Source organism: Mytilus edulis, chromosome 3 (genome assembly GCF_963676685.1).
Source record: "Mytilus edulis chromosome 3, xbMytEdul2.2, whole genome shotgun sequence".
NCBI classification, from domain to species: Eukaryota; Metazoa; Mollusca; class Bivalvia; order Mytilida; family Mytilidae; genus Mytilus; species Mytilus edulis.
The window spans coordinates 78,584,250-78,608,392 of NC_092346.1; the positions used below are offsets into that span (position 1 = coordinate 78,584,250).

The following is a 24,143-nucleotide window of genomic DNA, read 5'->3' on the forward strand; positions in this document are numbered from 1 at the left end:
ATCTACTTTTAAAATAAAATGTAATAAGAGCTTCACTCCAGACGTTAATTTGATGTTTTCCCATATAGCAAAATTACCCTAATATTCTCCTCTTCAGTTCGAATGGGAAAAGAAGAATGACTTGTTCCTGTCTATCGCGAAGGTCAGGTATCATCCGAAATTCTGCAAGATTTAATTTGTACTTGTAAGGGAATGTACGAATCACATAAAGTTTAACTTAAGGGCGAAGAGATGAGTATGCGAGTTAGTTTGCACCATGTATCTATCTTTTATTCATAAAATCATATGGTCGCTAACAATCGATTCTCTACAAATAAAGAATAATTTCACATAAGTAAAAGTACACAAATTATAATAAGATACATGTTTAAGTATTCACATTAAACTAAACAAACAATAAAAACCATTTCATTCATGTATCATAAGTTCTCTCGTAAGTTAAATTACGTTTAAAATAATAATTAAAAGTTACGCATATTTCTAATAAATAGTATACAATGTTTTCTCTCTTTAAATAAGTTTCGATGTAATAAAAAGATAGTATACATAAAAAGTTTCTTACCAACTATAATCTGTCTAATAAAAAACAATGTGCATCCGTATGTAATCAAATAAAGTCTAGACGACGAAGCGCACGTCAAAGGCGTAACGTCACAAAACAGAAACGGGAAAATGTGTTGTTCAAAAGAGCGCAACGTTACATTAGCGCTTTCATAAATAAATAGTAAAAACTGAGTTTCGTATTCTTACAAAAATAAATGAATACGTTAGTTAAACAATTAATTAATAATAAACTTATATTTCAAATTTGAATATTTCAAATCTTACAGGAACATCTGTGTTTTCAAAGGGTTGCATTTGCTTCGAACAAAATCTATCATGTACAGATTTATGCTCATGTCAGGCAAATGACATATGTCAAAATGTAAATACTCGTCTGGTTGCAGTTAGAAACATTGATGACAACGGAGATGACGCTGTATAAAATTTCATTTTTATATGTACCTTATAAATCATTTTTAGCTATCGAATGAAAGTGATAATTAAGCAGTCCGTAACAATAAAAAAACACCTACTCAATTTTGAAATCGTGGGAATTATAGTTATAATCGAAAATTACTGAACTAATAGATTAATATGTTCTCCGTCCGTGGTATTTTTTCAAAAAAGGTTATTGACATCTAGTCACATATACCATTTTTGCAAAAAATAGTTTCCTTAAAAAATATGTTTCACGTAGTCTTCATTCATTATCAAATTCTTAATAAAGACCGGCAAAATAGCAAAACTCTATATAAATCGCTATTTTGCCGTAGCCGGCAAAATAGCCACTGCCAAACATTTTTTTATATGGATTTTAATGTGTACCCCTATCTACCTAAAGTAGTCAAAGAAAAAAAACGATCTCGTAAAAAGGGGAAGGGAAAAAATCCTGTCCTCTCCAAAAGGATTTACTTAAAAATATATTTTAAGTGGGAGTGTTCCGTCCATTCCCGGAGCTAGATATTTTGTAAAGAAATAGAAACAAGGGGTTGCAGAAGGGTTTATCAGTTACCCTGTATTTCCTGATAAATTAACTTCTCTGTCTATTCTGAGTTAATCTCTATAATCTTTTTGTGATTTTAAGGCCTCAATTCAGTTTTCCAGAAAATGAAATAAAAATAAATAATATACATTATTCAAACAAACTATTCCTTTTGCGTACCTCTGAAGAAGTCTTTTACTGCTTGAAAGCTAAATACAAATACGGGTTTTAAAAAACGTCTGGCTGAGCACGAGTCCTTGGAATGACAATGTTCAACCCGTAGTAATCGATGAAATGTATAAATACTCGACACTTTCCACAGGAAAATTTACTACGCTCTCCGAAGGGCGGCCATATTGCATAAATATTGTGAAATGTAAACAAGCTGAATGAGGCAAAGAAATTACTTTTAGGACCACAATAACTTGAGGACTAACAGACAAGAGCCATGGCTTACACTGGCGATTCCAACGCACCTCTTCGGGACGTGAAGAGAGTACAGTTTGGAATTTTAGGACCAGATGAAATCGTACGATAAATCAACACTTTCTTATATTTCATTATTTAGTCGCCCCACAGTTCTGATAGAATATAAATATATCTATGTCATCTATATATGTTATAATTATTAAAACAAAGAATATGAATTTTTTAATATATTTGTCTTTTTATCAAAAACTTTTTTTGACCGAAGGGGGAGGCATGTTCTCTGAGGATAGATTTTTTATATGTCTATTTTTTATTACTTTGTCCATCATTAGAGATTAAAATTTCAATACCCGTTTTCCTCTTCCATCCTGTATTCTGCTATCATTACACAAATTTCCAGAAGTTTTACCACTATCAAATTATTATACAAGTTTCTCTCAGAATTCAGAATTGCACAGATTTTTCAATACTGATTTACCTAAATTCTGTTTGCAAAGAGAAACAAGCTTGTAACATGTGATGTGTTGCAAAAAAGTTAATATCTGCACTGCCCTACCATAGACTAACAGTGGAGTCCACAGTGTTCTCGCGTGTCCGGTGATACCGCACATTAGCTGATTTCGTCATATCAACACAGTTACACTAATCAAAATGTTCTTGTTATTGTTTAAGCATTCCGAAGGGATAAAAAAGAATAAAATTGATAAGTTCAAGAGTCGAATAATTACTGCAATCCCTTGATTTACCATTTTTTGCAAATCTCCGTTAAAAAATTTCATCATCAGATAAGAATTGTTCTATTTAAGTCAAATTTATATCAGATTGAAATAATTTAAGCTCTGCATCCTTGGCAGTATGCTCAGTTCAAATTCAGCTATATTTCGTAGCAGAAAAGCTTTCCTAAATCATTCCAAATAAGCTATTTTTGGAAGGCATGCACGAAATCACTTGACATTGGAGGAACTCTCAGAACAGGGGTTTCCCTAGTTTTGGACACACATTGCACAAAATTTTTAGGATAAAACCATATGAACAGATAATTTTAGGAAATAAAAGTACGTTATGAATGTGTTCACACATTATTACCCAATTATTGGTTTTATCAGTTGAATGAAGTTAATTCTTAGGTGCGCAGATACACCGGACTGCACTGTAAACCTAAATCAGCTCCTGCTTACAAGTGTGATTTGATATTTTGTAGATGTGAGAACCAGAATCTATCACTTATATGAACCTTGCCATCAAATAAAGAAAATTTCCCTTTACAATCTGAAAATTTTATGTCGTAAATTTTACATTGTACATGTATAAACAAAAAAAGAAATAGCACTGTCAAATGAATTCTTCTATATTGTAATACATTGTTAGAACTCATAATCACTTTTCTAAATTTCTTTTCTAGTACATATATAATAGAACCTGAAAACAAAAACTGCAGACATGATGTCTGACAGAAATTAAGTTCTGAATCCACAAGCAACAAGCTTAGTTTTAGGTTGGATTCTATACTTTAATTCCAAGAAAGTCTATTTCACTGTGTCCGAGTTCATGTTACAAACAAATGTCACATGATAACGACCAAATTAAATGCAATGTTGGGATTACATTGTAGTTCAAAATTGTCCGCATGAAAACATCAACATATGGGTAAGGTCAAACAAGAACAGCATGGTCAACTTTTTAAAGTGGAAAAATAATTATGAAACTTTGAAAGCTGCATGAAAACATTAAAATTTTTATTTCATTTTTCAGAGGAGGATGTCTGTTACAGAAGGAGGCATTAAATACTCTGAAACAATGGAGGGTGGTAGACCAAAGCTTGGTGGATTGATGGATCCCAGACAAGGAACAGTAGATAGAACTTCCAGATGTCAGACATGTGCCGGGATCATGCAGGAATGCCCTGGACATTTTGGACACATAGAGTTAGCCAAACCAGTGTTCCATGTTGGCTTTCTGACAAAAACCATTAAAATGATCAGATGTGTGTGTTTCTACTGTTCAAAGCTGTTGGTTGATGTTGTAAGTTAACAACTTTACAGATGATTATATTAACCCTTTCAACGCTATACACGGCATATGCCGCGATGACGTACGCCGTTCGCCACTGCTATTCGCGGCATATGCCCCGATGAAAAAGGATTTTTCATAAGGACTCTTAAACCATTCGGTTTTCATTCGGGTTCTCTCTTATTTTTCCTCGTTTGAATCTAGGATATGCAAGGTCTCATTTGCGCTTGAAATCCCGACAATTTTTATAGTAAAATCATGCAGTAGAAGGAAAATAGAAGGAAAGTAAAAACAAATATTTTGACAAATGCAAATGGCGGAAATCGGAAACGAAGCTGTAAATATGGAAAAATTTCAGCATTTCCTTGGCGAAACTTACAACGAGGATTAGTTAAAAGGTTTCTTGTTATCTCAATGTGTTTATTACATAAAATTCGTGTGGGAAATATGATTTGATCGGTCATTACGAGACGCAGAAAAAAGGGGGGAAAACGGAGGTTGACTGAAATCTTTTAGGACGGAGCTATTTATTTGTGCCACGATTACATAAAACGTTATGTATGGTACAATACGCTACGGAATCGGGCAACTGGTGTCTTCTTTACAATATGGCAGATAAAACAACAAAATAAATGAAGACTAAAAGTAGTTTTTATTCAAAATTCAACACAAATGTAATAAATTACACCTTTTATCTGTTAATTACCTGAAAACGCAGGTAACCTGATAAAATTTCAGTAAAATAATTGCCTAACATTACAGTTCATGCTCTCCTGAGCATTTTTCATGCAATAACTTTCTCTGTATCTCATATAATAAAAAAGATACAGCAGTCTGAAAAGGAAAATACTGTTCTAATGAATGTACTAAAAAAAAATGCAGCAGCAGCCATTTTTCTATTTTTTTGTGTAGTGTTGAAAGGGTTAAAACCTTAACGTCCTGATCTCTTTAGTATATCATTCTGCATCATTACTTTGTGATAATAAGAATGTTTGACCAGACATTCAAAAACATTTCTAATTAATTATTGAAGTCGCATCAGAGACATGTACAGTACTCAAGATTGACAAGTAGAAAATTCTGCCAATATTGTGCTTGTTATCTGTTTCACAATATTTTCTTGTTTAATTTCTTAAAATGCCATTAAACTGTAAGGTTGCTGAGAAGAAAAAAAACATTGAACAACAAGTTTGCAACAGCCTATAAGTATGTTTATTTATTTTTCAGAATCATCCAAAGGTAAAAGATGTTATAGCAAAATCCAAAGGATTTCCAAGAAAAAGATTTGCACATGTTTATGATCTCTGTAAAACTAAGAAGATCTGTGAAGGTGGAGATGAAATGGATGGTAAACTTGGTGAAGATCTTATGGATGAAGAGAAAAAGGTAATATGTTGTTCTCTAGTCTTGTTTTACAAAAACAAATATATTTGGGATAGACACAGTAAAAGGTTACACAATGGTCAGGTTGGAAGGCATGGTAAGCAAGTAACTTATTAGTCCCCTTCTGACAAAAATTATATTAAATAATCAGTTTTCTACACTATTTTTTTTCAAATAAGTGCTCCTTAAAAAGAACAAAAATTCTCATTTTTAAGTTACAGTTCCACATGAATAGATAGTAATTCAGGAGGGGGGGGGGGGGATTTTGTTTCCAGACAACATCTTGGGCCATAAATCAGATCTTACTAAAATGAATTTGGTGAATAAAGTGCCTTTGGGCATAATGTGTGAACAGTCCATGCTTGTTTGAAGGCCATTTCATGTAGGTCAAGTTCACAGTTGAAAATTAATAGACTGAAATGTAAATAAAGGATCTACATTACCTTTTACCTTAACAGATCAGAAAACAACTTGTAGATACAAATCATTAGTTTGTCAAAAAGTAACAATAGATTGTCTTGAAAGGCCTATGAAATTGTTAACAAGATATCATTAAGTGTTTGAATACAAAGTATTGAAATAATAACGAATGATTAATTTTTGTGTACACTTTCAGCATCAACATGGTGGGTGTGGAAGATTTCAACCTAAAATAAGAAGACAAGGGTTAGATTTATCTGCGGAATGGAAGAATACAAATGAAGAAACACAGGAGAAAAAGATTGTATTGACTGCAGAACGAGTTCATGAAATTTTGAAGCGCATCTCCGATGAGGAATGTATTGTACTTGGAATGGATCCAAAGTTTGCCAGACCTGACTGGATGGTTATTACTGTACAGCCAGTTCCACCACTCTGTGTCAGACCAGCTGTTGTCATGTTTGGCTCGGCTAGAAATCAGGATGATTTAACTCATAAGTTGGCTGACATTATCAAAGCTAATAATCAGCTACGCAGAAATGAACAAAATGGTGCAGCTGCACACATCATTTCTGAGGACACTAAAATGTTACAGTATCATGTGGCAACATTTACAGATAATGAACTCCCTGGTTTGCCAAAGGTAGGAAACTAATAGAAATATTGCTAACTTTATAATGTACAGACTTGATACATTTCCTTTGCTTTAATCTTTTGTTGTTCCACCACCAATTGGCATGGGCATAAAGTGTCATTCTATTTTTTGCTTGAAAATTTTTGGTTCATTTTTGTATGGATGAACTTCAATTCAGTTGATTGACTTTTGATAGAATATTGACACTTCTAGTACTTTATTCTTTTAGAATCTCTTTTACAAATATACTGTTTAAAGGTTGGTTCCATTAGCAAACTTTTTCAATTTTCCAAAGGTTTATTAATAATAAAGATTAATTTGTGAATGTGTTTAAAATATATTTTTACCATGTTTACTAAATTACTGTCCCAGACATTGAAAACATTTGTAAATATGGACTTGAAATTATTCTTTGTGAAAAAATTCTTCTGGTAATAAGCAATTAAGCTTACTATTTACTGGTTTGATGTATCGTATGGTAATCTCATGTATAGTTTGCATTTAAAATATTATATTTGTTTAACAGGCCACACAGAAATCAGGAAGACCTTTAAAGTCAGTGAAACAGAGACTGAAGGGTAAAGAAGGAAGAGTAAGAGGAAACTTGATGGGTAAACGTGTGGACTTCTCAGCTCGTACTGTCATTACTCCAGATCCAAACTTGAGAATTGATCAAGTAGGAGTACCCAGATCTATAGCACAGAACATGACGTTTCCTGAGTTAGTCACGCCCTTTAATATAGACAAGTGAGTGATGTTTTCTAGTCTGATACTACTTGCAGTAGACTGAAATTTCTAAGGTAAAAATAAATCTAGGTGTAGAGATGAGGCAACAGTTATTAAATGTATTTCATAGCAGTTTCATACGGTTCCATAATTTTGATTTGCTGATCCATTCCAAAATTTATACTTGATTTTAGTATTCAATGCAACGTCTATGACTATGCATGCTCTCTATGAAAACTTTCAAATAAAATATAGAAAAAACCAGAAAGACGTGATTGTTTTTATTCCACTTGTACTGAAACGTGTTTATATCAAAGCTTTTATAAATCCCCAATACAAATACAAAAATAAGCATTTAATTCTTAAATAAAACTTGGGATTTGCTTTGAAAATATAAGAAAAAAATATTCTGAGCTTTTCAGCTACAGTTGAAAGACTTGTATTTTTAAAACATAAAGATAAGAAGTTTATAAGACAGCATTGATACATTGATAGCACAGTTGAATATATTTTTTTCAGAATGCATGATTTAGTGCAGAGAGGATCCAATCAGTATCCTGGTGCCAAGTATATTGTACGGGATAATGGAGAGAGAATAGATTTAAGATTTCATCCCAAATCCAGTGATCTCCATCTTCAGATAGGATACAAGGTGAGTGTAAAGTGGTTAAAAAAACAAATGTGTCAATCCAGTGATCCCCTGTAATTGATGGGTTGAAGTCAATCATATTTTTAATTTGATACTTTTTATGCCACTGCCTAAGTGGAGGGGGCATGTAGTTTCACCCTTATCAGTCTATTGGGATGGGGTCACTTTCACTGTTAGAATTATATTCCTTTGTAAATAAAAACTGCAGAATTTGTTGTATATTTACAAGCAGAGCAGCCAGGCATCTGTGTTCCATGGACATATTCTTCATTTCTTTTTTTGTATATATCACAAATTCTTAGGGCAGTTCCAAAATTCATTGGGTGTGGGGATGGGAAGCACTTTAAATTAAATATGGGTGGTTGCATTATAAGTAAAATAATAATTATTACTTAATGCCTAATGGGTGGCGGAAATCTTAAAAAAAGTTTATCCCATGCCCCCAGTGCATTTAATTTTGGAACAGCCCTTTCAATGGAATATTTAACTTATTGAGCCAGTTGTGATATGTTTTATTTTTAATTTCAGGTGGAAAGGCACATGCAGGATAATGATTTTATTGTGTTCAATCGTCAGCCAACACTACATAAGATGAGTATGATGTGTCACAGAGTCAAAGTTTTACCATGGTCTACATTCAGAATGAATCTCAGGTATTATTTGTTTACGGTCTATCACGATGTACAATCTCTAGTGTATATAGTCTATTTGCTGTATAATACAATCTGTTAGTATATTTTTATGCCCCACCTACGATAGTAGAGGGGCATTATGTTTTCTGGTCTGTGGCTCCGTCTGTCTGTTCGTTCGTTCTTCCTTCCGTTCATCCATTCGTCCCGCTTTAGGTTAAAGTTTTTGGTCAAGGTAGTTTTTGATGAAGTTGAAGTCACATCAACTTGAAACTTAGTACACATGTTACCTATGATATCATCTTTTTAATTTCAATTACAAATTAAAGTTTTCACCCCAATTTCACGGTCCACTGAACATAGAAAATGATAGTGCGAAGTTCAGGTTAAAGTTTTTGGTCAAGATAGTTTTTGATGAAGTTGAAGTCACATCAACTTGAAACTTAGTACACATGTTACTTATGATATCGTCTTTCTAATTTTAATTCCAAATTAAAGTTTTGACCCTAATTTCTCGGTCCACCGAACATGGAAAATGATAGTGTGAGTGGGGCATCCGTGTACAATGGATACATTCTTGTTCTATTTTGCTGTGGAAACAGCAACAGCTAAAGACAAGAACTTGAAGAAGTGTAAAGATATTAACATGGGAAAATATTTTTGCAACACACTTTCTGTGGAAGTTGTGAAGAGCTGAAAAGGATATGCTGAAAATTACTTATTCTACAGCTTTTTTATATGCATGATCGAGTAAAATTTTAGAACATTTTCTGGATGTTTAAATTACTCATTGGCAAAGTGCTGGTTTTTCCATACACAATAAGTTTTGAGTGCTGTTTTAGAAGTAAATGTAGGAAGATGTAGAGGTTGGACGTAACTTTTCATTTTAATATAATTTCCATGCTGGAATTTTAAACGATCATTTCCTTTAATGATTATTCACTCTACTGTTCTTAGAAAATCAACTTATTAAATAAAAGTGCCCTTCGACCTGTCTCATCTTTAATAACAGTTCTTGAAATTGTCCTATTCTGTTTCCAAAATGTATACATTTCATATTTTTTTTTATAAAGCATAAAACTAAAGTTTTATTTGTATATTTTGTTGCAGTGTAACCACACCATACAATGCTGATTTTGATGGAGATGAAATGAACTTGCATCTTCCCCAGTCTTTAGAGACGAAAGCTGAGATTTCAAACTTGGCCCTTGTATCCAAGATGATCATAACACCACAGTCTAACAGACCAGTAATGGGTATTGTACAGGACACATTGACTGCTGTCAGAAAAATGACCAAAAGGGATGTATTTTTAGACAGGGTAAGTAAGACTTTATAGATATCTGTATTTTTAGACAGGGTAAGTAAGACTTTATAGATATCTTTCATCACTTGATATCATATTGTTATTATATCTATGCTTGATCTTAACACAGCTTTGATAATATAAAAATAAACTTTTTGAACTTTTATAGAGTAATTCCTTTTGCAAAGGTAAATGGACTAAAACCAGATTTGTATTGAGTGAAAGTTCATTAAAATCACTAAAAATAGAATATGTAAAATGGAAATTTATAACATTGTTGTGACACACATTTACCAATGGTTCAAGGAAAAGTCTTATGCTTTGTGATTTTAGGGACAAATGATGAACCTTTTGATGTTTTTACCAAGCTGGGATGGTCACATGCCACAGCCAGCTATACTGAAACCCAGACCCTATTGGACCGGGAAACAGTTGTTAACCTTAGTCATTCCAGGTCGTGTGAATTGTATAAGAACCCACAGTACTCACAATGATGATGAGGACAGAGGTCCATATAAATGGATTTCACCTGGTGATACTAAGGTAAAAATATAGGATGATATTCATTAGATATCAGATAGGATAAATGAATAACAAAAAAGGGGGCCCAAAATAAGCATTTTTGTAGTTATCAAACAATAACTTGTGTTTAAGTGTATGAATCTCTCTGAAATTATATCCCCAAGTTTCCATACCATGAAGGAATAGTTAATATTGATTTTTTGGGTTATGGTCCCAATAGTTTTGTAATTAGGGGCCAAAACGGGGGCCCAAAATAAGCATTTTTTTAGTTTTCAAACAATAACTTGTGTGTAAGTGTAGGAATCTCTCTGAAATTACACCTCAAGTTTCCATACCATAGAGGGATAGTTAGCATTGATTTTGGGGGTTATGGTCTCAACAGTTTAGAATTAGGGGCAAAAAAGGGGGCTCAAAATAAGCATTTTTGTAGTTTTCAAACAATTACTTGTGTTTAAGTATATGAATCTCTCTGAAATTATACCACGATTTTCCATACCATCAAGGGATAGTTAGTATTGACTTTGGGGGTTATGGCTCAAAATATTTTGGAATTAGGGGCAAAAAAGAGGGAAATTAGGTTTTTCTGGTCAATGGACAAGCAAGACGATTTAAAATCAGTGTAAGGGAGGTAATTCATAAACATTTTAAAACATGCAATGTTGGGTATGTTCAGATTTACCTCCCTTATACTACTTGTTAATTATGTATAAAGAAATGTCAGGTAATGAACTAATTGAAAAAAAGGGTAAAGGTAGTAGTTTTCAATGTTGTTTTTTTTCAAATTTTTGAAAAGTTTGCAGAAGAAATCTTTTATTGATTTGTAAGAACTTGACATTTGTTTTGTGTAAGAAATCCATATAATGTCAAAAATTTGATCACAATCCAAATTCAGAGCTGTATCAAGCTTCAATGTTTTGTCCATACTTGCCCCAACTGTTCAGGGTTCAACCTTTGCTGTCATATAAAGCTGCGCACTGCAGAGCATCTGGTTTTTTGTTATTATTTTTTATATTTTCCTGAAATAATGATAGATAAAAAGCAAAAACATCCGCTAAAGAAAGTTATAGTTAAGATATAATCAGAATCATCAGTAAATCACAATCTACAGATATGACAGATTAGATTTACAAATGAAACAGCACAATTGAAATCTTCAAAAAACTGCTTGTACTTGCAAAATTTTTACCTAGCTTGGACTGAATGATTGCTTTGTTATAAGTTTTGTGCTTTCTGTTTTACCAATGAACTCACAAAACCACAATAGCTTAAATTTGACCACAAGGGTAAAATGCAAGTAATTTGGATATATCTGGAAATAATGAATAAACAATGATGTATTTGAACTAACAATTGCTGTTACAGAATGTTACCAAACTATAATATATGCTTGTATTTATAGGTATTGATAGAGGATGGTGTTTTGATCAGTGGTATTCTATGTAAAAAGACTTTGGGTGCCTCTTCAGGATCTCTGCTTCACGTGCTGTTTCAGGAGTTGGGATATGAAACAGCTGGTTATATGTATGGTAACATTCAAACTGTTGTCAACAATTGGCTGATGTACGAAGCTAATAGTATTGGTATTGGTGACACCATTGCTGATCCTCAAACTTACGTTGATATTCAGGAGACTATCAGAAAAGCTAAGGTAAATATGGCATTAACGCTTCAAATATTTAAAGAATAATCATAGTTATGTATCAAAAGTGATCGGTAGTTAAGGTCTATCGAGGACAAGATAAAAGTAAGTAATAAACCAATTTGTTGTATTGTTTATATATGGGTTAAGATTGAGAACGACAGTCGAAATTTGGCTAAAGATTAATATAGAATTATTGATAGGGTCAGAAATGTTGACAGTCAGCAGGACATGTCTTAAGAACTCTTGGATATATATTTTGTTAAGTTTTATTGCACAGAATCGTTTGAAATATAAGATAAACACAATACCTTAAATTCTACATAACTTTTTAAGAATGAACAACTTCCACCTATAATTGCAAAGGACCACTTGATAGTGGTGAGGCTTCCTATGATATTTATAACCTAACACAGATAAAACTATCTTCATTTGATTTTTTGACATTGTAGTTTGATGTGATAGAGGTTATTGAAAAGGCCCACAATGATGACTTAGAGCCTTCTCCAGGTAATACTCTGCGTCAGACTTTTGAGAATCAGGTGAACAGAATCCTGAACGGAGCCAGAGACAAGACTGGTAGTAAAGCTCAACAGTCTTTGTCAGATTTCAACAACTTCAAATCTATGGTAGTGGCTGGATCTAAAGGTTCCAAGATTAATATATCTCAGGTAATTAAAACCTCTGATCAGTGAAGACCCATTGGTGGCCTTCAGCTGTTGTCTGCTCTATGGTCGGGTTGTTGTCGCTTTGACACATTCCCTATTTCCTTTCTCAATTTTATTGTGTAATAGCTCTTAAAAGGCAATATTTACAGTAGGTGTTCATTTTATGCTAATGATGATCTTTGATTGACTGGATTTATCTCGTCACATGTTTTCAATTAGTATGAAATTAAAGCAACACAAGGTTATAGCATTATTAGCTCCACCCACTTAATAAATCAACACTATTTTTACACATTGTTAATTCATGCAAACTCTTCTGTTAAAAAAAAGTTTATTTATTAATTTAAATACATATTATGATTGAAACTTAGTTAATAAATATGTATGAGCTATCTACTTAGAAACCATCATTATCTTTGTGCAAATTTCAACTAAATGAAATTTATTTGATTGATGTGAAATGATACTGTTTTCATCTCAGGAAACTTCCCTTAATTTTCCATTTAGTAAAAAAAAAAACAGGGAAAAAGAGATAACACAGCTCAATCAATACAGTAAAAGTTAGTATAAAAGATTTAAAGACTTTTTGGTTGTCTTTTTCATTGTCAAAAAGGTGCATCATAAAATTCCATATATTGACAGCACTCACCAACAACTTAATGAAAATCTTGCCCTATGATTTTTTATTTTGCTTTCAAATAGCTATGAAGTTTATGTAGCATTAAAAAAATATGGGTAAAAACCTAAACTTTGATTTAATGAATAAGGATATATAAAATGTGTGTTGTAGGTTATTGCCTGTGTGGGACAACAGAACGTTGAAGGAAAGCGAATTCCTTTTGGTTTCCGTTACAGAACCTTGCCACATTTCATCAAAGACGATTATGGTCCAGAATCTAGAGGATTCGTAGAAAACTCCTACCTTGCTGGACTGACACCATCAGAATTTTACTTTCACGCCATGGGAGGACGTGAAGGTCTCATTGATACTGCTGTAAAAACTGCAGAAACTGGTAGGATTAATAAAAATTTATATCTTAGATTAAAAAAAAGTGTAAGGCAAAAGAAATATATCAGTTGAATATATGATGTCCTTCATGATGATGAAATCTTAATGATGTGTACTGATTTCAAAATGTTAACCACTCTAATATTTTTCTCTGAAAGGACATTGCAAGAAAAAATGTAAAGGTTGCCTAAAGAAAGATTTGAATTATGATGTTAAAGGTTTTACTGATAAAAGCCCACCCAAAAAAAGTAAAAGAACAAAAATACTGAACTCTTCAGGAAAATTCAAAACAAAGTCTCTAATCAAAGGGAAAAATCAATAGAATGGACTGGCTACAGGTATCAAACTGTTAAATAGTTTTATTTCAAGCACTTTTAAGGATTAATTTTAGAGGTGATTGTTGGAACAGTTAAAATATTTTCTCTGAAAAAGGTTTTCATATTTATAATTTATGTTCAATTTGCATTTTAGGCTACATTCAAAGACGATTGATCAAAGCTATGGAGAGTGTGATGGTAAAATATGATGGAACTGTACGTAACCAAATTGAACAGTTGGTACAGTTAACATATGGTGAGGATGGACTTGATGCCTGTCATGTGGAGTTTCAAGATATTCCTACTGTTAAACCACCTGAGCGCATCTTTGAGAAAAGGTTCAAGCTGGATCCTAATGATGAAAGGTAGGTGCTTTCTCTAGTCATAGTAAACAAAATATTGTTAATTGCAACTACATTTAGGCCTCGGACACATATAGGGCAGTCTCTAAAACTAAATGCTGTCTAATAATGAAGCAAAAATTGAATACCAGATGGCAGTGAATTGCTGGACATTGATGTAAAAACGCAGAGAGTAAAGGGCTGAGTGAATCTGAATATAATAAGTATTATTAATCAATATATCAAGTATAACATGGATATCTGCATTTTGTAATTGTATAGGATCCTGAGGAAGTCCATGAGTGAAGAGACTATTAAAGATCTTCTTGGAGATGCTCAGGCCCTAGCCTTGTTAGAAAATGAGTGGGATCAGTTAAAAGAGGACAGGGAAACAGTTCGTTCAATCTTCCCTAGAGGAGACAGCAAAGTGGTATTACCATGCAATCTACACAGACTAATATGGAATGCACAAAAGATCTTCAGGATTAATACACATAAACCTACAGACCTTCATCCAGCTAAAATTGTAGAAGGTAATCTAATTTAGAATCAATGTTATGTAGTGCTGAAAGTATTCTAATTGAAATGCTGTAAAGTGTAGATCAAATTTATAAAAAATGGAAACATGGTACATAGCATATAAATGAATTATCTTTAATGTAGGTGGTAAAGAGAGGGTATGGACACAAAAACCTGTGAAATAAAAATTGCAAAAACATTGCATGGAAAATAAAAATCAGGGGAAACAAAGCACAAGAAATAAAATCATAAATATAAAGGAAAAAAGTACTGGGAGCTATTATTAAGATCAATCATGAAGCAGGCACATCAAACAAAACATGAGAAATGAAAAAATAAAATGTCAATTCTAAAACACATGTGAAATGAAAAGGCAGAAACTTTGCATGACAATAACCCTTTAACACCTCCTTCAAACTGAACATCTGAAAATTGTGCATTAAATTTTGGCTTATTTTTTGTGTTTTAAAAAATGAGATTTGCAAAGTATGTTGATAGAGCGTGTTTAAAACATACATTATTTTAACTACAATTTAGATACTTATTTATTTGACTCTTACCCAATGACATTAGTTTTATATTTAAAAATTTACTTTAGGTGTTGCTGAACTGTGTAAAAGATTGGTATCAGTACCAGGAGAAGATAAACTCAGTGTACAAGCTAATGCTAATGCTACAATTCTGATGAAATGTCTTGTAAGATCAACACTGTGTGCCAAAAGAGTGACAGAAGAATTCAGACTCAGTGCTGAAGCTTTTGAGTGGTTGCTTGGTGAAATTGAAACAAGGTTTCAACAGTCTCATGTAAGTGTTAACTTATGTGCAGAAAAAAACATGTTTTGTTTTAAGCAGTTAGATAAGAATTCTGAAGATTCCATAGCATAATTTTGTATTCTTTATGTTCTAACTAGTTAAGTAAATAGAAAATTACAATAAAAGTACACAATATTATGTAAAGTGGGAATAAATAACTTTAAATGCATTTTTGAAATGAGAGATCACTAGATTGTATAATGTATGAATTGAGACTAACATTGAGTGATGTATCATCAGTTTTCCTACTTTTTATTCAGGTACATCCAGGTGAAATGGTTGGAGCTTTAGGTGCTCAATCTTTGGGAGAACCAGCTACACAGATGACATTGAACACTTTCCATCACGCTGGTGTTTCAGCTAAAAACGTAACTCTTGGTGTACCTCGTTTAAAGGAGATCATCAATATATCAAAGAAACCTAAAACTCCATCATTGACGGTATATCTTACTGGTCAGGCGGCCAGAGATGCTGAGAAAGCTAAGGTCAGTATCCGTTCTCTTACAATATAAAGGTTTGACTGTAAAGTGCCAAAAAGGACATTTGGGATAAAAAGTTGAATGACCTCCTTGATATATTTGAAATACTTATAGGACAGGACAGTGTTTCACTTCCTGGTTCAGAGGGATACAATTGAAATACTTATAGGACAGGACAGTGTTTCACTTCCTGGTTCAGAGGGATACAATTGAAATACTTATAGGACAGGACAGTGTTTCACTTCCTGGTTCAGAGGGATACAATTGAAATACTTATAGGACAGGACAGTGTTTCACTTCCTGGTTCAGAGGGATACAATTGAAATACTTATAGGACAGGACAGTGTTTCACTTCCTGGTTCAGAGGGATACAATTGAAATACTTATAGGACAGGACAGTATTTCACTTCCTGGTTCAGAGGGATACAATTGAAATACTTATAGGACAGGACAGTGTTTCACTTCCTGGTTCAGAGGGATACAATTGAAATTGTTATAGGACAGGACAGTATTTCACTTCCTGGTTCAGAGGGATACAATTGAAATACTTATAGGACAGGACAGTGTTTCACTTCCTGGTTCAGAGGGATACAATTGAAATACTTTTAGGACAGGACAGTGTTTCACTTCCTGGTTCAGAGGGATACAATTGAAATTGTTATAGGACTGGACAGTGTTTCACTTCCTTGTTCAGAGGGATACAATTGAAATGTTGAGACATTTTCCAGAACTTGTTTTATTACCTGATATTGATATGGTTACTCTGAAAATCTATAAAACAGATAAGTTGTATTACTTGAATGCAAAATAAATGAGGTGTTATTTGCATGTTTAATACTTTTTGAATTAACTTCTAACAATTTTGAAAAATCTAAAGGAGGATACAGCAAAGGTGTCTACAATAGAAAATTTCAAATCAATGTAAACAATAATCTGTAAATAAATTTTAGCAATTTATGCTGTCTAACATTTTCATATAACTGACCTTAATTTTACACATCTGTGGTCGAATTGAGTTTTCAGGATGTATGTTCCTCAGAAAATATACATTATGAATAGTTTGCATGGAATAAATGTCTCTCCTATATATTGAGTGTTCATTGCATTTTCTAATCTTTTAGGATGTATTATGTAAATTAGAACATACAACACTTAGAAAAGTGACAGCCAACACAGCCATATATTATGATCCAGATCCACAGAACACAGTAATCGCTGAAGATCAAGAATGGGTGAATGTTTACTATGAAATGCCTGACTTTGATGTCTCAAGGATCTCACCCTGGTTGCTCAGGATTGAACTGAACAGAAAGAGAATGACTGACAAAAAATTAAGTATGGAACATATTTCAGAAAAGATCACGGCCGGATTTGGTGATGATCTTAATTGTATCTTCAATGATGACAATGCAGAGAAGTTAGTGCTTAGGATCAGGATTATGAATTCTGGAGGAGACAAAGAAGTTTCTGTAAGTCTAATTAAGTAACTCAAATTTGTTATAAAATATAACAGAAAATTGGGCAGATTTTCATTGCTGTCATTACCTACATATTTGTGTACATAGTAATTATTTGGGGATGTTAGAACTGTTTTACCAATAAAGTAAGAAGCAAAATGTACAGGAAGATACTTTTTCTATTAGATAAAGAATGAAAATATGAATGTGTATAGGCAGATTTGAAAATGGAAAATAACTAGCAAGTTTTATTTGTAACGAAAGTTTCTTGTTAAACCTTAGGTTCATATATATTTTAATTTTGTAGGAAGAAGAGATTGTTGATAAAATGGAGGATGATGTGTTCCTAAGATGTATAGAGTCAAATCTATTGTCAGATATGTCCCTACAGGGATTAGAGGCTATCGGAAAGGTAATATACAATGGAGGAACAAATTATTCACAAACTTATTAAAACAGTATTAGTATAATTGTGAGAAAAAAAAAAAGAAAAAGACACCTGGGATAAAGTTGTGTACAATTTTGCAGGGCCTATTTAATGATCTTTAATGGTATTTTATTATTTGTTTCACCCATGTGAATTTCAAATTAATTTTTTTTTTAATTAAATGGTAAAAACTTATTTCATTCATAATCTGACTGTTCATTGTAAAATTAGATTTTTAAAATCTAATTGAAGTATTCCATAAAATAAAAAGCTATTTATATATAATTCTTTCACATAGCACACTACATTTTGACAGGTATACATGCATTTACCAACAACTGATGACAAGAAGAGAATTTTCATCACTGATGCAGGAGAGTTTAAAGGAGTGGCAGAATGGATCTTGGAAACTGATGGTACTGCTCTGATGAGAGTTCTGAGTCAGCGTAATGTAGATCCTATCAGAACTACAACTAACGATATTGTTGAGGTTTTCCAGGTAAGCTTTGAATAAAAGAAATAATAAATGAAGTGTAAGCTACACAACATGCACTTTCTTTTGTAATGCCTGAAGGAATAAATTACATAATTGATATAAAGTTATAGCATAAGATGTTACAGATCAAGTTTGAGTTCTGGATCAGTATAACAACTTACTACTTCTCCATAGATAAGATAAGATAAGAATTTTATTAATCTAACCAAGAACCCATAAAGGGCATCATTTTACAACACAATATGATTGGTAAAAGCAAAACAGAAAACTAATACCATGCTATAATGTTATGGACAGGATCAGAGCCATATGTATATGTACACACTTACAGTGTAAACATTACAGTATCAGAATACTGGATTTATATAGAAATAAGATGATGTGGTATGATTGCCAATGAGACAACTATCAATGGAAGCTCAGATGAAATGGACATCAGCAATTATAGGCAAACATACAGCCTTCAACAATGAGAAAACTCAAAAATATAATCTGAGAAAAAAAATATGACGTGCATGAACCAACAACAACCACTGAACCATAGGCTCCTGACTTTTGCACAGGCACATTAAGAATGTAGCAGGGTTGCATATTTGAATGGTTTTAACCTACCTTTCTGTTCTAAATTGTTCTGTAAGTGATCTAGATAAAATTATTCACAATCTCGCATAAACTAATGTGTGAAAGAAAGCTGCAACTGTTGCTAATTATTTTAATGTTGTGTATTTTTTCTGTAAGAGCAATAAAAAGAAAGAGAACCATTTGGGGTTTGCAACATAAAACCAATCTTGTATGAAGTTGATTGTAATGAAGAAAGTTGGTCCAAAGAATTTGCGTAACTTTACTTGAAAATTGTTTTTCTTTACAGACACTAGGCATTGAAGCTGTGCGAAAGTCAATTGAGAAAGAAATGACCCATGTAATTTCTTTTGATGGTTCTTATGTAAACTATAGACATTTGGCTTTGTTGTGTGACGTGATGACAGCTAAAGGTCATTTGATGGCTATTACTCGTCACGGCATTAACAGACAGGAAACTGGTGCCCTAGCCAGATGTTCTTTTGAAGAAACAGTAAGTATCATTACATGTCTATTTTACTCAAGTCAAATATGTGTTTTTGGTGGACATTTATATGGTTTATGACCATATTCCTGAAGATATAATGCTTGTACAAATATGAATAATGGATTGTGACATACTGACTGTTGAATAGAATTTCTTGATGTTCTTTCTTACCTGTTACTCACAAAATATGTAAAAATAGCAAAGGATACTTTTTACATTGGTCTTGAGGCAAACACGCCTAACTTTTGATCTCTTAATTCAATTTAATGCTATTAACAGCATTTTATGTCAAATAGTTTGAATTATCTCCCTTTCATAATTTTTTACTACATTATTTTATTACTAATCTCTGATGTTAAATTTATTTTTAGGTTGATATTTTGATTGAAGCTGCAGCCCATGCAGAAGTAGATCCTATGATGGGTGTATCAGAAGCCATTATGGTTGGACAGTTGGCTAAGATTGGCACAGGTGCATTTGATCTGTTGTTGGATGCAGAGAAATGTAAACTTGGAATGGAGATCCCTACAAATGTTGGTGTTGGAATAATGGGTGGAAGTGAGTATTATGTTTCTAAAAGCACACATAATAGATACATTGTTAAAATTATATATGTATTATTAACTCACTATATAAATAATTACATGTTGTTGGCCAATGTTGGGTTTTTAAAAGACAAGAAAACTTGGGCAAACTTGGAATTATATACTAACAAGTACTTTTTATTTTCTTTTTAAAAATTAGAACTGATTGATGATGAGTAATGAGTAGGAATGTAATGTACTATTTAAACTTCAAAAAACAATATCTAAAACACATCGTCTTCTTACAGGTACTGGTTTGTTCTTTGGAGCACCTGGAAGTCCTGGAGCCAGCATGTCACCACAGATGACACCCTGGCAGACTGGAGCTACTCCTGGCTATGGTGCATGGTCACCAGGTGTTGGAAGTGGAATGACTCCAGGAGCTGCCGGATTCTCACCATCTGCTGCTAGTGAGAGTGGTTACAGTCCAGGATACAGTCCAGCCTGGTCTCCACAACCTGGTTCTCCTGGTTCCCCAGCCAGTCCATACATACCAAGTCCAGCTGGAGCACTCTCTCCTAGTTATTCTCCAGCCTCTCCTTCATATGTACCATCATCACCGGCAGTGACACCACAAAGTCCAGGATACTCACCAACAAGTCCATCATATTCTCCAACAAGTCCTGGATATTCACCAACTTCTCCAAATTACAGTCCAACAAGCCCATCATATTCGCCTACAAGTCCTTCATACAGTCCGACTTCTCCGTCTTATTCACCAACATCACCATCTTATTCTCCGACGTCGCCATCATACAGTCCAACAAGTCCATCGTACTCACCAACTTCACCGTCATACTCACCAACAAGTCCAAGCTACAGTCCAACATCACCATCTTACAGTCCAACCAGTCCATCGTACTCACCAACTTCTCCATCATACAGTCCAACCAGTCCTTCATATTCACCGACATCACCGTCTTACTCGCCAACAAGTCCAAGTTACAGTCCAACGTCACCAAGTTACAGCCCAACTTCACCAAGTTACTCACCAACAAGTCCGAGCTACTCGCCAACTTCGCCATCATATTCTCCGACGAGTCCAAGCTACAGCCCAACAAGCCCATCTTACAGTCCGACAAGCCCAAGCTACAGTCCAAGTAGTCCAAATTACAGTCCAAGCAGTCCGAGTTATTCACCTAGCAGTCCAAAGTACAGTCCTACAAGTCCAAGTTATTCTCCGACGAGTCCGTCATATTCACCAAGTTCACCACAGTACTCTCCATCATCACCAAAGTATTCACCAGCAAGTCCATCATATTCTCCAAGCAGTCCAAAGTACACACCTACATCACCAACGTATTCACCAAGTTCACCAAACTACAGTCCTACATCACCAGAGTACAGTCCAAGTTCACCACAGTACAGTCCAAGCTCACCGAAGTACAGTCCTGCTTCGCCATCTTATTCACCATCAAGTCCTAAATACAGTCCACAGAGTCCAACTTATTCACCATCTAGTCCAAAGTATACACCTGGAAGTCCGACGTACTCTCCAACTAGTCCACAGTATTCACCAACAAGTCCTACGTACACTCCTGGAACACCAAAGTATTCACCAACAAGTCCAGCATACTCGGCTGCTGACGATGATGATAGTGATATGGAATAAGTGAACTGTAAATGTACAATTATTAAAAACTAAATATAGAAATGTGGGTTTGGATATACATCCTCATACGGCATAAATTCTAGTGTTGACTATAAATATAATTTTTGTATGAAAAAATTTTGGAAAAATGTATATAGTTTTTCTAGAAAGACATTTTTCTAATTTTGCTTTTCAACATTGTGGAATTACAGAAATTGTTTTAATTTTTGTATAAATATTGATATCATTTTAGTTCATTTATCTGATAATGTTTTCAGGTTGACTAATGTTGGAAAAAGCAATAACTTATTTTTTCAATTTGATATGTTGAGTATTTTTGCAAATTGATAAACAAAAACAAAAAAAATACCCCCCCCCCCCCCCCAAAAAAAATGAAAAATCTTAGTGTTCACCACCATATTATGACATATATACATATATATCTAATGTGCATCTTATTTGTGTTTAAAGTTTTGAAGTTCATTGTTTTAATGTTTGAAATGAGAAAAAGTTGTAAAAAAATAAATGTTCATCATTTTTAGTGTTTAATTCATAACATGCAGGTTATTGTGCTTGTATATATATTCAAGATATGTACGGTTATTGGTATTGGAAGCATATGTTGTCATTTTAAACTGGTGTTAAACACCAAATAATTAATCAATCATCTCTGGTGTATGCACTTGAATGCTCCACCACCATTTCCAAGCATGCTTTAGTGCTTTGTGTTGTGTAAAAAAAACATGTTAATATTCACTGTATATATTTCATGCAAAAAATGTAAATAATTATCATTCATTGTAAATAAATTCATTCTCCTGGACTACTATACTGTTAAAAAAAAAAAGAGAAATCATATCTATATATGATGTCAAATATGAAACAAAGTAACTATGATTTTTTCCTCATTTGCGCTTTTGTAAATTTTTTAAGAAGCTGATGTCTATAATTTGTGACTGTATTATTTTCCTTTGTGATTTAGGAATAATTACATTACTTCAATTTTAAGTTTCATGCTTCTCATTAGTTTTTCTTTAGCTTCTATATATCAGCTAAAAATCCATTATAAAAGATAAGATGAATGATTGCCTATACTGAACTATTTTTCATTAGCAAAACAGTTATCATATTGATAAAAGAATGTTCATGATGTTCAGTTTTATGTTACAATATGTACATACAAAAATGTTTTTGACATGTAATATATATGTATTTTTGTTAATGTTGTCAGAATTTATATGTTGTTTCTGTCTAATTCAAAATTTGATTTCAAGGTTACTTCATTCTGTAAATGTAACATGTCAAAAATTGGCAGAACTAATAATTTAAAAAAGTTTATTCTGTTACAGAATTTTGTTTCATCTTGTAATAATGACAAGTCATTTGAAGGAAAATAACTTGGTACAGTTTCCCATAATTCCTTACATCCACTTCATTTGAATGCAAATGGATAGTTGGGCCATTGTTAATCATACCACATCTTCTTATTTTATACATATATAAAGAAACTTGAGTCTTTTTTATTCAAACAGTTGTTTCAGAATGACTGTAGAACAGGAAATTGGTGATTTCTTTTTTGTGAACAATTATTTCAATAGTGTTTGCTATATCTCTTGTAAATATTGTATTTGATCACTTGATAAGTTACATATGTATGTATCTTTATATATTCAGCTTATTGTGATCAGATTTTAATTATCATTTTCTAATGATGTAAATTTTGAATGTGAAATAATTTTTGTTGAGAGAGGTTGTTATTTTTTTTCATTAAGTTCCAATCACACAAGGCAGTAATTGAGACAGTTAATTAAAAAAAAAATGAAGCTTTTGATATATTGAAAATGGATTCTGTTTTGGAATTAAAAAAAAAATATTGAGATGGCATAATTTGGATTCCAAATATAATTGAAACACTTGCTGTTTTATTCAGACATCGGAAACCCAAAAATAAAGATGTTAAAAGTAATTTTTCTAAAGGATTGAATGTCTGCTTTTGTGGTACTTTCGTTATGGCTTTGTAAATGGCGGTATTGCTTTAGGTTTGAAATGATAGAGACATTATTTATATTGACATGTATGTATGAAGAGCAGATTAATGATGAATAAAGGATAGATAAAAGGAAACTGAAGATCTTTAATTAGCCATTTTCACAGATTTTTTTTTTTTTTTATGAACAGATTATCTGTGGTACACATTAAAGAGACAGCAAACTATTTAACTAGTGATGAAACTCATAATAACCAGAGGTTAACATTATCATAAGTTTTCAACAATACTGTTTCAAGTTCTACATTGACTACTAAGAGTAGTTAGTGGGGGGGGGGGGGGGACAGATATAGGGACAGGATCTGTCTTGCAGTCATTGTTAATCCAGTTTTAAGCTCTCAACTCTCCCATTTTCAATATTATTCCATGAAAGAATTAGAATGGTATGTAGAAGTATGTTAAAAAAAAGTCAATTAAGAAAAACCAGTGTAATTAATTCCTCATGGACAAACACAGT

General features: G+C 33.0%; 2 protein-coding genes across 2 annotated transcripts in view; both read left to right on the forward strand.

The window, feature by feature from the left end:
- LOC139517536 (arylacetamide deacetylase-like) overlaps positions 1–24,143 on the forward strand; it is a 572,982-nt gene that overhangs the window by 307,587 nt on the left and 241,252 nt on the right. The gene's annotated exons all lie outside the window — the stretch shown is intronic.
- LOC139517522 (DNA-directed RNA polymerase II subunit RPB1-like) lies at positions 1,790–23,763 on the forward strand. The gene is made up of 22 exons (XM_071308690.1): positions 1,790–2,054; positions 3,707–3,976; positions 5,192–5,350; positions 5,964–6,410; positions 6,928–7,148; positions 7,647–7,779; positions 8,305–8,429; positions 9,516–9,726; positions 10,045–10,254; positions 11,633–11,881; positions 12,325–12,543; positions 13,331–13,553; positions 14,021–14,231; positions 14,490–14,740; positions 15,325–15,530; positions 15,800–16,024; positions 17,140–17,487; positions 17,783–17,887; positions 18,219–18,401; positions 19,267–19,470; positions 19,836–20,022; positions 20,297–23,763. Exons 1-22 carry the CDS (start codon positions 1,974–1,976, stop codon positions 21,658–21,660), a joined length of 5,832 nt encoding a protein of 1,943 aa, XP_071164791.1. The 5' UTR covers positions 1,790–1,973; the 3' UTR covers positions 21,661–23,763.

Excerpts from the sequence above, each read along its gene's own strand:
- LOC139517522 (XM_071308690.1), top strand. The coding sequence starts at position 1,974 with ATGGCTTACACTGGCGATTCCAACGCACCTCTTCGGGACGTGAAGAGA. Across the intron at positions 11,882-12,324 it reads AGACTATCAGAAAAGCTAAG|TTTGATGTGATAGAGGTTAT; the intron begins GTAAATATGGCA and ends TTGACATTGTAG. Across the intron at positions 16,025-17,139 it reads GAGATGCTGAGAAAGCTAAG|GATGTATTATGTAAATTAGA; the intron begins GTCAGTATCCGT and ends CTAATCTTTTAG.